Raw genomic sequence first — 14,476 nt, 5'->3', positions numbered from 1 at the left:
GTGGATGCAACTTCTAATCCTGCAATCCATTTCCCGTGTAAAGAAAATTGAATCAACAGTCACGGAGAGTCATGTTGTCATTGTGATGTCAACATGGCGCTACTCAAGAGAAGTTCAGCAACGATCTAGCAATTCTGACTTAGCTGGAGGACTTGATTGTAATTTCTTTCAAAGGTTTATTTTTGACTATATTGATCTAATTAACGGGTTTAGAGCTGAACAAATGTCAGACGAGACATTAACAAAGTTTGCCGCAATTGTACCTACTAGCACTGAGGACTCTAACCAACAGAAACTTATAGAATATGTCTCTTAGGAACCTCGTCCGCCAACTCGACCCGTCCTGCTGAACCCAACCCGACAAGAACGATGCCGTGATCAACATCGCCGCCCTCCACCTCCTCTCCCTCATGTACCTCTCAAGGGTGGAACTGATATCACGCGTCTCGAGTTCGCCCCATTTGGAAATCGAGCTTCTGATGTGCCTACCCAACACGACCGCGTCCTCGAGGGCCAAACACCCACCTTGGCCCAGGTCTGGAGTCATGGGGTGCATCGCGTCTCCGGCCACCGTGATGTTCGCCCGGGTCAGGTTCCCAAGGATGACGTCCCACGGGTAGCGGAACATCAACGGGGCCCACGTCACGGTGGAAAGGTCGGAGTGGCCGACGATGTCGAGGTACAATGGAGGAAAATCTTTGGCTAAATTGTCAGCCACTTCTCTTCGTTGTAAATTTGGGTCTCCTCCCATGTCCGCACCTGAGATGAACGCGTCGATGAGTAAAGATTGTTAGATAAAGGTTAAGTTGTTACTAGTTAAGCTTACATAAATCGGAAATAAAAAGATGAAAAACAGCTTTTTCCCAAGTGTAATTGCTGTGAGATATGTCGCGACCTAAAAAAAAATAGACAAGTTAATTTTCGGGCTAATGGATTATCAGGTTAATTAATTAACTAACCTAACTCGGACTCTCCCAAGTCCATACCAAATCGCAACTTAAGGTTCAAATAATTAACATGCAATGTGATTTGAATTTGGAGTCGCCACTAATCATTTTCGGTAGGTTGATTAGAAACCTAAATAAAATAGCGGGAGAAAACTATCTTATTTCCGCGAACCAGAGATTTTGAATTCGGGGATTTGGTTACGTCAGATTTCTCTAACGCCCTTTCGGTACCATTTTCATGAAAAATATTTGATTTGGCAATTTTGATGGATTTTACTCGAAATTCAAAGATGCAATTTTTTGGTTTTTCTTCTTTTATGGGGATGTAAAACATTGAACTTTGTACGATATACACCATGGGTGATTTAGAAAGAAAGAAAATGCAGCCAATCACGAGTATTTATAAAAATAAATTAACATGTAATAATGCTAAAATTTGAAACACGTGGCATGTCTAAAATAAACAAACAAATATTCAAACCAAACGATTACATTTTTGTAGATCGAGATGGAAAGGGTTACCTTCTATTACACAAAATCTTACTCACATACACGTTATAGTTCCCTTCAAGATCTCGAAGAACGCGGCTGTCGTCGAAAATGACAAGCAATGGCCTTGTTGGGTTGCGAGGCGAAATATGTGCGGGACTCGTCAAGATGATGCTCGACTAAAACACTTTTCTTCACTCTCGAATTTTCTCTTCGATTTTTCTCAAGAACTCTCTTTTTCCTCTCTAAAAATTCCTCTCAAAAACTCTCTCAAAACTCTCTCAATTCTCTTTCACTCTTCCTAAAAAACTCTCTCAATTCTCTTCTACTCTCTCCCTCAATTCTCTTCTACTCTCTCTCTCAATTCTCTTCAACTTCCCCCCTTCTAAGAGCTCTCTAAATTCTCTATCACCCCAAAAATTCTCCTTCTCAATTCTCAAGAACTCTCCCTCTTTTATAGCCAAATTTCACCATCCTCTTTTCACCATCTTCCCTTCTCCATCTTCTCTTCTTCATCTTCTTTTCACCATCTTCCCTTCATCATCTTCCCTTCATCATCTTCCCTTCTTCATCTTCTCTTCATCACCTTCCCTTCATCATCTTCCCTTCATTATCTTCCCTTCTTCATCTTCTCTTGGTATTTGCAATGCGCCCCGAAATTTCAAGTATTTGCAATACTCCCAAGTTTTAAGTATTTGCAATATAGTCCCCGAAGTTTCAAATCTTCTCGGTGTATTTTCCATCCCATGCCTAGTCTAGACGCATGCTAAATTACGTGTTCCGCTTGCCCAATTATATGCCAATGCAATGTACGCTAAAAATAAAGATGTGAGATGATTTTTATTTAGAACTAAAATTAGTTCTAATTTTTATGCAAAAAAATAGATTAGTCAAAATTTAGGCGTCAACGCTGCCCCTCTTGAGTGGAGGCTCGAGAGGTTCCGCTCAAAGACAATTGAATCCTAAATTTTGACAGGCAAATTATGGATGAACTTTTGGCGGGAGTTTTAATCTCATTTTTTATGTAATGAAGTGATGCATGATATGCAAGACCGTAAATAACATGTGTCATAATTTCCCTTTTTCATGTTAGAGAAACCCAACATGGATCGCATACAAGAATACCTGTTTTACCAAATTTCTCGTAAGCTAATGGTTCTCTTAATTTCCAAGCTTCTTTTGCATGCAAGGATTTTAAGGTATTTGGCCTATCCGTTATCGAGAGACTTCTCCCTAATGCAAGACAACGCAAGATATGTGTGTCGTTTGAGATCACAAGAGCTACGTCGTTGTGAGTCGAAAGAAGTGGGATCAAGTTCACAAGAGCTACGTCGTTGTGAGTTGATTAAATGTCGAAATCGCCAGGCATATGTCTTCACGATTCAATAAAGGGGAACCAAAATCATAAGAGCTACGCCGTTATGATTTGGTTTGGATCAAAAATATGGGTGCTTATGTTTTCATGATTTGATAAAGGAGCCGAAAATCATAAGAGCTATGTCATTATGAGCCGACTAAAGGTCAAGATCACCAGCATACGTCTTCGTGATCGATACGAAATCATAAGAGCTACGTCGTATGATTTGAAGAGATGTCAAGATCGCCAGGCATATGTCTTCACGTCCCGAGATTGAAACCATAAGAGCTACGTCGTTATGATTTGAAGAGATGTCAAGATCGCCAGTGCATATGTCTTCACGTCCCGAGAGGAGAGGCATATTGCCCGATTTGAACAATATTTGAGAGGAGTACCACCGAATGGAATCGATAAGTACAAAAGGGGCATATTGCCCGAATGAATCATAACAACTATCATCGAAGAGTTGTTAATTTGAAAAGGGGTTCAGAAAACTTACCCGGGTTCTCCAAACGATTAATCAAGGAACGAAGCGATTGCCGATCGCACCGGTAGGCATTTGCCAAAGAAAACTTGCTCATTCAATAATCCTTGGATGAATTTCGAGACCTGGGAGGGAACTCGAACATCGGGAATGTATTACCTATCATAGAATGTCGAGGTAACACACACAAACATATTCAACAATGAGTATAATGCAATCACTCATACTATGGTTCATGCATAACCATTCCGTCAAGTTTGCATTACCAATTTTGTCCAGGGAGGTTCTCACATGACGAATACCTCGAATGTGAGCTAATGGGGGACTTCAAAAAAGGGCTTTCACTCACTCTGAGAAAAGCTATTTATCCCGTCTCAGGATTCAAGAGAAATCACTCAATCTTTCCATCATCGCATTCGATAAGGATCCAAGTAATCTCGCAATTGGTACGACCGAGCCGAGGTCGGAGGTCTTGATTAGGACCGTAATGAGAGCTAGGTCAAAGGTTTACAAAGGGGACTCTAGTTGAGTCGAGGCCGCCGAAATGAATTTCTTCATCATCTGCTCCGATTTACAAGTCAAGAGCCTTGCAAAAATGAGAGAAAATAATCTTGCTCGAACTCCTTCGAGTGATGCTTAAAATCATTTAACTCTACGTTAACTCAAGTGTCCTAATCAAGAGACTTTGGAGGGTTATAACGTAGGCTAGGATTGGGGACCGAGGAACGAAAAGGCTCGCTTTGGCTCGAAATTAAATGAGAAGGGGCTTGACGTTGGTGGTCATCGCCGACTAGTCACCGATCTTGGTCTTCCGGAAATGTCTTCAAAAAAAATACCATCATTGAATGAGGGATGATAGTTTTCTACTGAAAATTGCACTTTGCAAACCGACTTCTGGGGAGTCTTCTTCACAACAAGTGTCCGTCGAGGATTTGCAAGAGACACAATGCAAACATGTACATGGAATTTACAACTTAACATGCAAAAATGTACATTCAAAATTCAGAAGTACTTTACAAATGAATGTGCATTGGCCTTACTTTTGGTAGGCACTTTGCTTTTCCTATGCTTGAAATTTTCATATGAGATCGCCTTTGCTTTTCTTACTCCCGACTCTCATTTTTCTTTTTTCTTCTTTTTTCGAGAAAAGATTTCTTTTCCTTTTTCTTTGAGAGCCCTTCGACATCTCTTTATTTTGCTTTTTTTGTTTTTTTGTTTTTTTTTAGAGCGGGCCCTTCTCCTTTAAGCCGAGTTTGCCTCTCCTTTTTTTTTTTTTTTTTTTTTTTTTTTTAATCCCATGATTTTGAACCAGGAATTACAGCAAGCATAAACATTTACAAAGAAAAATTATGTAAACATAAAAAAATGTAGCATACAAGAAATGAGTCCATTCGGGAATTCTCCGTTGACCCGACCATCTTCAATTCTAATCCTTGGGAAAATGCTACCTTCGTCTTTGGATTGAGCAAATGATCACCAACAGGGGTTTAAGAAATGAATTTGCAAGCTCAAGTGGGCTATGCAAAGAATGAAGTGTATAGGATAGAGAAATGAATACTCTTCATCATCCTAAGGCACTTGAATTAAAATTCGAGTATAAATGCAAAGAAACACCCGAAGATTAATGTTAGTCCGAGCAAGAAAATTTCTAACCATTTACCTCGTGTTCTGTTGGAATTAACTCCCTGACCCCGATGTGGGGTGGTTCTTGATAGGGTAAAGAAATGAAACCACCGCCAAAAGGGGTAATCAATGGATCACCCGCAGTGTTTGGGATAGAGAACCGAATGCCTCCGTCATTTCGGCTATCGTACCTTTGCGAAAAACCTTTTACCTTGTGAAATGCGGAACTTAGCCACCGTTCAACTCTCCCGAAAAAATGGGAAGTGTTTGGGAAAGGATTGCCTTTCATCATCCCGCCCGCCCCATTCCGTACATTCGATGTATCTTATGTAATTCATGTTCCTTATTCAGAGTTGGTAAATTAAACATGAGGAACAATCATGCAAACTATGCAATGTATGAGTGTTTTTGAGCATATAAAATGCAGCAACTTTTATCTTGGTGACGAATCGCAAGCACATAAGAAACTTCTTAGGGGCATGGATTGGGAGTTGCCCCCGCCATGCAAATGAGTTGCAAAACTTCATTATCCGGTTCGAGACATGAGATTGTCAAAGGCTCCAGGAATTTCTTATTTCATTAATTTTTCAGGGAGAATGGATACTTCCCTATCCCGGAAAGGCGATCCGTAAAAATCAAAAGGAAAGCATCAATGTACGTTCTCATGTTCTAAACGAGTTGAAACGATACCGCTTTACCCTTGTACGTATTCCTTGTAAATTTTGAATTTGAAAAGATCGATTCATCCGGATCGGATTGTATGTTTGTGATGTTATCTCTCCGGTTTTGTAACCATTTGGGCTAAGCTTCAATCGGCATTGAACTCACAATGGCTTGATCTCCTCATGTCGTTCGAAATCCCGACGAATTTCCTCATAATCAGATCGACTCATCTAGGTCGTATACTTCAAATCCACTAGGTTTCCCTCCTCATGTATCCCCGAAACATAAAGTAACAAAATCAGAAAAACAAACAGGGTTTAATTGCGGTGTGATTTTTTTTGAAGAACTTTATTTATTTTTGTTATTTTTGTTATTTTTATTTTTCAAAACCGTGGGACATGAATTCTTGAAGAAGCCCAACCCTCAGTTCTTACCATGATGACAAACTTGTTGGTCGTTGGTTATCGTCATCGGGTTGGTTTGGGATACTTCAATAAGATTCGAAAAATGGTGCAATTTTATTGATATGAAATTACATCTTCTAGGAAAGAAAATTCAAGAGTGCAAGACAGAATAGAAATCCAAATGCGATCCAAAACCTAAAGGAAACAGAAAATGTCCCACGTAGGGGATTGCATAAACATAAAGATGTTACTCGAATCTAAACCCTCCAAGATCATCACATATGGCATTAATGAATGATTTGGAAGGTTTAGGCGCCGTAAGGTTCCTCCTTATGCGCTCCGTCTTCGATATAGCAAAATGGTTACATCATCAAAACAACCGCGATATCGAAGACCCTTCATCCTTACTAGCACCAACTGTCTCGATTCCCACCCGAATACAGCATTAACTTTACCGAATGATCCGGCAAAGGATTATTCCGGACATTTGCTGTTTGTTGCCTTGGAATGAGAATGCTTTAGAATCCAAGAGATCTTGAATCCGATGCTTCAAGACAAAACAGCCATCGTTGTCATGTCCAAGCTCCCGCAGTGGTAATCACATTTCTTCGATGGATCATATCTCGCAAGCTCGTATCTCGGGTCGTAGAGGCTCAGGAAACCTCTCTTACGCAGAACCGCAAGTACCGCGACGGGGTTCCCGGTAGAGGGGTAAACCGCCGAGGAGACCGTTGATTCCCTCTTTGTCGTTGCATGCCGAAATTAGCCTGGCGATTAGGAATCAACGACCGGCGTCCGGGTCGTGGGTTTTGGGCCGTAGGTCATGTTGACCATGGGGCCGACTCCTTGTCTTTCCTTACCACAAACCTCTTAGTCGTCATGGCGACATCACCGTACCAACCTTTCTTCATGCCGTTCTCGATTTCTTCACCATTGCGATGAGATGGCTGAATGACGTGGCAGCAGATCCCAAAATTCGAGTTCTCATAATCGCGCGGGTGGAAACAAACAATTTCATGAGTTCCCTTTCGGGAGGGACTGTTTCACCTGCCACGTTCCTCCACCTAGTGGCATATTGCTTGATTGTTTCTTCCTTTTCATCTCAAGCCGCTCAAGGTCCTCTCCGGTGGTGAGCACGTCCAAGTTAAAGCTGAAATGTTTGATGAAAGCATTAGCGCCTTCTCCCAATCATCCATCCGGAGATCTCGTAGTCCGATACCATCTCATGGCACTTCTTTTAAACTAGCCTGGAAGGTCCGAACCATTAAGGGACCGTTGGTCGCATGCTTATTCATTCTTGCCTGGTACATCCGGACGTGCCGAACCGGGTTGAAGTTCCATCATACTTCTCAAAGTCGGGCATCTTGAACTTCTCCCGCACCGTGACCTTTGAAAAGACAGACAGTCAACAGGGTATGTTGTGAGTCCCCTCAACCTCTCGGATCCTCTGCTCCATTTGGGCCAACAGCTTGACCGCATCACCATTCAACCCGGGCCCACGGGGTTGGCTTGAGGGATTGGGACTACGGGCGGCGTGCTCGAGTTCACGCCTGTGATGATCACATCCTCTAGCGGCATTGTCGGATAGGGAGTAGCTTCTAGGGCTTTACCGACGTTGTCCGTAGGAGGAATTAGAGCAGGAATGGTTAGCGGCGGCCGGAGGTGGATGATTGAAGTTTGGCGGCAAATGCGGCCATCATTTCCTCCATCTTTCGGGACATCATCCCTTCAAAGCGCTCGGTCAAGGAGCCAAGTTTCTCATCCAGGGCAGCACTAACGGTGGCGTTGATGTCGGCCATCCTTTTGCTATTGATCGGGTGATATGTGGAGGATCCGTGATAAATTACCCGTACACGCAACAAACCCAAAATGAGTACAGGGAGCAAGAATAGCGAGCCGGCCCATGGCATCCCTCTAGACTCAAACGAACAAAGTGATTATGACCAAAGGATTGAAACATGTAATTTTCAGTTTATCCGCTTTTACGAAAAAATTCATATTAATTCGCACGTTGATCAAAACATGTCCAAATTTTACGAGCTTGTAGTTGAGAAGATGATGAACAACTTTTATGTTGGCCAATCGGACTAGAAATGCACGGGTCAAATTAGTTTAATGTGTTTTTCCAAAAAATCACATTCAGAAAACTGTTATAACCGCAGGTAGTTGAAAAAACGAAAGGCCATCTTAAATTATGAATTTAATTCTGAAATTTTGCAAGATATTAGTTGAAACATAGGTCTACAACTTTCGTGTTTGGCACTTACTCAAAGCTCGATCGTAGAATTTAGTAAAAATCGCACAACAGGAATAAGCCAAATCAGAATTGAGGACAACCGATGGAATTGTAAAAGCTCAAGCAAAGTGCGAAATTGGAAATAAGACAATGAAACTTCTAAACAATCAACCTAAACCATGGACCGCCCAAAATAAAAATGAGATAACAGGGTACAAGAGACAAGAAATTACCTCTCATACGAAGAAAATGTTAATCACAAAGACATGCGCATGAATCGTGAGTTTAAATCTTATTCTATCATCCAAAAGGCTTTGCAAAGTGAAATGATGAACGAAACGACATGTCGCAGCCTCGCGCAATCATCATGACTAGTCGCAGCCTCGCGTACAATAGTCATGACTAGTCGGGTTCAATCACTTCGGCTTGGTTCGGTCGACAAGGGCAATTCTCATGCATCGTAACCTCACGTGCATAAGAACGACCCTTGAGCCATTTTTTGAAAAATTTTCGGGATCCAGATGGGATAACCTTTAGCGAAGCCTTACCGCCAGGGTTAAAGGACCATCTAAATACCATCTTAAAACTATTAGTGTGACCCGGTCCGGTCACGGGTTGTGTGCGAGTGTAGTGCAAAGACGATAAATCATGCACAACAATTAAAAGCAAACACCGCTTCAATGATTCAAAAGTTAAATCACAATTCCAATTCACCAAGCCTCGCAAAACAAAGGGTTAGCCAATCACTCCTCCCCTTATAACTCCCAATCCGCAAAAACATTTAACACCTAAGAATGAGAATTCAACCAAAGTTTGCCAAATCAAGTGATTTCTTTTTCATGAAATTATCCGGCCTAAGTCCTCTTTGGGTCCCCAAATGAGTCGCCAAGCTGTCGCGACCTAAAAAAAAATAGACAAGTTAATTTTCGGGCTAATGGATTATCAGGTTAATTAATTAACTAACCTAACTCGGACTCTCCCAAGTCCATACCAAATCGCAACTTAAGGTTCAAATAATTAACATGCAATGTGATTTGAATTTGGAGTCGCCACTAATCATTTTCGGTAGGTTGATTAGAAACCTAAATAAAATAGCGGAGAAAACTATCTTATTTCCGCGAACCGCAGATTTTGAATTCGGGATTTGGTTACGCGATTTCTCTAACGCCCTTTCGGTACCATTTTCATGAAAAATATTTGATTTGGCAATTTTGATGGATTTTACTCGAAATTCAAAGATGCAATTTTTTGGTTTTTCTTCTTTTTTATGGGGATGTAAAACATTGAACTTTGTACGATATACACCATGGGTGATTTAGAAAGAAAGAAAATGCAACCAATCACAGTATTTATAAAAATAAATTAACATGTAATAATGCTAAAATTTGAAACACGTGGCATGTCTAAAATAAACAAACAAATATTCAAACCAAACGATTACATTTTTGTAGATCGAGATGGAAAGGGTTACCTTCTATTACACAAAATCTTACTCACATACACGTTATAGTTCCCTTCAAGATCTCGGAGCCGGAAGAACGCGCTGTCGCCGAAAATGGCAAGCAATGGCCTTGTTGGGTTGCGAGGGCGAAATATGTGTCGGGACTCGTCGAAGATGATGCTCGACTAAAACACTTTTCTTCACTCTCGAATTTTCTCTTCTGATTTTTCTCAAGAACTCTCTTTTTCCTCTCTAAAAATTCCTCTCAAAACTCTCTCAAAACTCTCTCAATTCTCTTTCACTCTTCCTAAAAAACTCTCTCAATTCTCTTCTACTCTCTCCCTCAATTCTCTTCTACTCTCTCTCTCAATTCTCTTCAACTTCCCCCCTTCTAAGAGCTCTCTAAATTCTCTATCACCCCAAAAATTCTCCTTCTCAATTCTCAAGAACTCTCCCTCTTTTATAGCCAAATTTCACCATCCTCTTTTCACCATCTTCCCTTCTCCATCTTCTCTTCTTCATCTTCTTTTCACCATCTTCCCTTCATCATCTTCCCTTCATCATCTTCCCTTCTTCATCTTCTCTTCATCACCTTCCCTTCATCATCTTCCCTTCATTATCTTCCCTTCTTCATCTTCTCTTGGTATTTGCAATGCAGTCCCGGAAATTTCAAGTATTTGCAATACCCCCAAGTTTTAAGTATTTGCAATATAGTCCCCGAAGTTTCAAATCTTCTCGGTGTATTTTTCCATCCCATGCCTAGTCTAGACGCATGCTAAATTACGTGTTCCGCTTGCCCAATTATATGCCAATGCAATGTACGCTAAAAATAAAGATGTGAGATGATTTTTATTTAGAACTAAAATTAGTTCTAATTTTTATGCAAAAAAAATAGATTAGTCAAAATTTAGGCGTCAACAAGATACATCTACGAAAACATTTTAATTGAACCGGTGATGTAGAAGTCAATGCACAGTAATAACGGTAGGGGGGATGAGACCATATCCAAATGACAAATGAAAGTAACATATTATACTTTTATTGTTTCGCAGAAAATAAGTGATTTGAAAAATATTTTCCCTAAAAATGATTGCATTATCGCTTGAACTCAATGAAACATATTTTCATTATTGATAGCAAATTATGTCTAAACATTTGCACGGACGATGAAAATACATTTCGTCCATTCATTTCTATAAGAGATATAAGCTATAATTTTTTAGAAATATTTTTCAAAATATTCATTTTATGCGAAACAAACAGGACCTAAGTATCACTAATTTTACTCTTATACAAGAAGTGTCAGTCCCAAGAAATAAATATACTCTTTTATAGGACGTACGAGCAAAATACAAGAGGGATATATAAGGGAGTGTACCAATATCTTTTGGAGGAGCTTTGCAAACAAAGAACCAGAAGATCTCCTTATTGTTGAGAGGCATAAAACCAGCCCTCTTTGAGACATCCCCGAATTGCCGAAGCTCATGGTTCAACCCATGGCCTTGTGGATACACGGCCAACCCGCGAATTCCAGATCGGCCCGAATCAACCGGCGTGCCGAGCCCTAACCAACGTGCTATTCTAGAATGCACTCCGTCACATCCAATAACAACCTACATGTAGGTGGCACGAGTATTTTTATACTATATTAATCAATCAACAACAAATCTGCCCACAAGTATGAGAAGTTATGATACCTTAGACTTGATGATAGTTCCATCTTCAAGCGCGAGGATACAAACAGATGAGCCTTGTTCCACTTGGGTTTCAATGGAAGTGAGCTTTGAAGAGAAACGGATGGTATTTGGAGGCAATTCCTCTGCCAAGACCTCTAATAAGACTTTTCGGTGCACCACTCTTTGTTCATCTCCACTCCTAGGAAATGTAAAAAATTGTGTAAATTCTTAACCTTTTTGCATCACACGAATAGACTTTAATTTTTTTTCATCTAGCTACAATTAGCTCCTTAGACCATTGTACATGGTCTTGCAACTTTTACACACACAATTTTAGGGTTTTGTGAAAATTCAAAGATCTTTGCGGATGTTCATGTGTCTTACCATAGGATTTTCTCAAAACCCCAAACTTGTTTTTCATCGAATATACTTCGTCTAATGTAGTAATGAATCCGATGTTTCTTTTGGCAAACCGAGAAAGAAACACGTACAACAAATCAAAAATAGACGATGCATTGATCGAGATGAGGAATTTTCAGAGGTGCAGTACCCTTTGCTTGCATCATAACGCACTTCCTGAGTGGCTTTGGTCTTCACATCGGTTACGTAACCCCTAATGCATGAGCAAAAAATTAATTCTGGGAAGTTCAATCTAATAAGAATTAATTAAGTAAAAGGAATTAATTATGCACTATGCATCTGCGTCGCTTCGGCCAATATCAAACTTACCTTTTTTTTTTCACAATGAAAGAGGTGAAAAACCTTACTTGAAAAAAGGTTCGTAAATGGATGCAAGCTTATCCGAAACCCCAAGCGCAGCAAGCGCGTGCCATGCATTGGGGAAGAGGGCTATGGCCGTGCCGGTGGCTCTCAGCCCCTCCGCTCTCTCAAGCACTAGTGCTCGTACACCGACCTTATCGAGGGCCACTGCCGTCGCTAGGCCCGCGATGCCTGCTCCAACGATTACAACCTCCTCCATTTGGAAAAGCAGCCGTTGGGCTTTTTCTTCTTTTTACGATCTTTTCTTGTTACTTGGGTGAGACTATGGTGTTGATCTATTTGAGCTATTTCTGAGTGCCAATTATGTTTCTTTTTATAGCTGTCGTGGGCGGTCGCGGAGGTCTAATGACGTGCTCTAGTTGATTTCTCGTTTGACCAGATATTTGAGCTGCAAAAATAGAAAATAAAATTTTAGGCGTTCTAGAAACGAGCACAAGACAAATGTCTCTTAGCAGTAGCATTTCTCGTTTAACGAATGATTGATATCATGCAAAACCTCAAATTAATACACTTGTAATAAATTTATCTCAAACAATTTTTTTATCATAAAAAATCTCAAACCGATATGCCCACACAAACTAACTAATTTTTTGATTCCCTAAAATCCTAAATTAGTACACTTGCAATAAATTTACCCTTCATTAGTTTTCGTTAAATTAAGTTAATACCACAAAAAATCTAAACTGATAACACCTCCCACAAACAAAAGGTAAAACCTCAAACTGTTACACATATTAACCGTCACGTCTCATCCAACTCAGTAATTTAACAGTAAAATTTAGCAAAAACTAATAGGGATAGATTTATCACAAATATACCAGTTTAGTATTTTTTGTAGTCAAAAAATTATTAGCAAAAACTAATAGGGATAGATTTATCACAAATATATCGGTTTAGTATTTTTTGTAGTCAAAAAATTATTTTTGGATAAATTTGTTATAAGCATATTAGTTTAAGATTTTTCGTGACATTAACTTTTTAATAAAATGTTAAACGCAAAGTATTTGCTCAAAGGTTCAATAAGTGAGCCGCCCCTGACTTTTCTTTCAGAGGGAATACGACAAAGCAACGCAAGGAAAAAGAAGCTAATTTTACGCAACTTTTTGAACCCCTATATATATATATATATATATATATATATATATATATATTGGAATGTACGTCGATGTGAAGTGCATGTAATGAACACCATCAAGTGGATATGAAATGGAAGTGGTATTTTATAATAAATGCGCTTCGTCCTAGTGACATGTGTTTAGGGTGCGCATGAAAACACTTTTCCATGAGAAATCAACTTCTGATCGGAAGTTGATTTCTCTACTTCTCCTCAAAAGTAGAAATTGATTTTTCTACTTCTACTCCGGATTAACTTCTGATCAGAAAAATTCGTTTAATAACGGTTGAAAATTTCTACTTTTGAAACATTATTAACAAAATCTTCGGCGGCGATGATCGATCGTGGCGGTGGTCGGCAACCGCGGTGGCGGTGGTCCGCAACCGCGGCGGCAGTGGTTCACGGTGGTCGGCGGCGGTTAGACATGGCCAAATGGGCCCGGGGGCCCGGAACCGGCCAATTGACCAGCCCGGAACCGACCCGTTGGGCTTGGAAACCGGCAGTTCCGAACCGGAACCAGCCCGGAGCCGCCGGTTCCTAAATCGGAACCAGCGGTTCGGCCGAACCTGCCACCTCTAGTGGCGATGTCTGTGCTCGGCGGCCGGCGGTCATAGAAACGATGGTCGATGGTGGTCGGCGGCGGCGGCGGACGCAGTGGTCGGAGGCGGCCGCGATGGCGAGCGGCGGAGGCGGTCGGCGGCGGCGGTCGACAGTGGTGGGCTGCGGCGATCGGTTGCGGCCGTGACGGCGATAGTCGTCTACCGGCGGTCACAGCAACGGTGGTCGACGAAGGCGGGTATGGTCCAAGAGGTGATTCGGGAGCCGAGAAGCTAAAATTTTTTACTTTTCAAAATTGACCAAAAATCCTATTATAAGTGAAAAATCCTACTAGAAGTCAATTTTTTTATCAAACAGATTTCTACTTCGATCAGGTTTTTATCAAACACGTTTCTTTGCCAAATGGGCTTCTGGCGAAGAAATGCAATTTCTGAAGTGTTTCATGCACACCATTAGTGTCATGTTTTGACTTCTGCTTGCATTAGAAGATTAAAGAGCACGAGTTAGAAAGTGACGTTCTGGTGCGTTACATCTGGCCCACTCTTCTCATCAATTTCAGATCTGTTTCCGCCACCAATCCAATTAATATGCAGATGAATGGTGTGCTATGCTATGCAATGCAGAAAATTAAACTTACCTATAAGAAAAATATATGAGCATGTCCTAATATTTTTGGTTAGGGGCTGCAATCTAGGTATTTTTTT

General features: G+C 40.7%; 1 protein-coding gene across 1 annotated transcript; it reads right to left on the bottom strand.

Moving 5' to 3' along the window:
- Nucleotides 1–238: 238 nt before the first annotated feature.
- LOC115750479 (monooxygenase 2-like) lies at nucleotides 239–12,302 on the bottom strand. The gene is made up of 5 exons (XM_030687860.2): nucleotides 12,088–12,302; nucleotides 11,871–11,933; nucleotides 11,342–11,519; nucleotides 11,023–11,257; nucleotides 239–759 (listed from the first exon to the last, which is right to left on the bottom strand). The coding sequence occupies exons 1-5, from the start codon at nucleotides 12,297–12,299 to the stop codon at nucleotides 239–241; spliced, it is 1,209 nt and encodes a 402-aa protein (XP_030543720.2). The 5' UTR covers nucleotides 12,300–12,302.
- Between the last annotated feature and the right edge of the window lie 2,174 nt (nucleotides 12,303–14,476).

Source organism: Rhodamnia argentea, chromosome 11, assembly GCF_020921035.1.
Source record: "Rhodamnia argentea isolate NSW1041297 chromosome 11, ASM2092103v1, whole genome shotgun sequence".
Lineage (NCBI taxonomy): Eukaryota > Viridiplantae > Streptophyta > Magnoliopsida > Myrtales > Myrtaceae > Rhodamnia > Rhodamnia argentea.
This window is presented reverse-complemented; position numbering and strand designations above follow the sequence as displayed.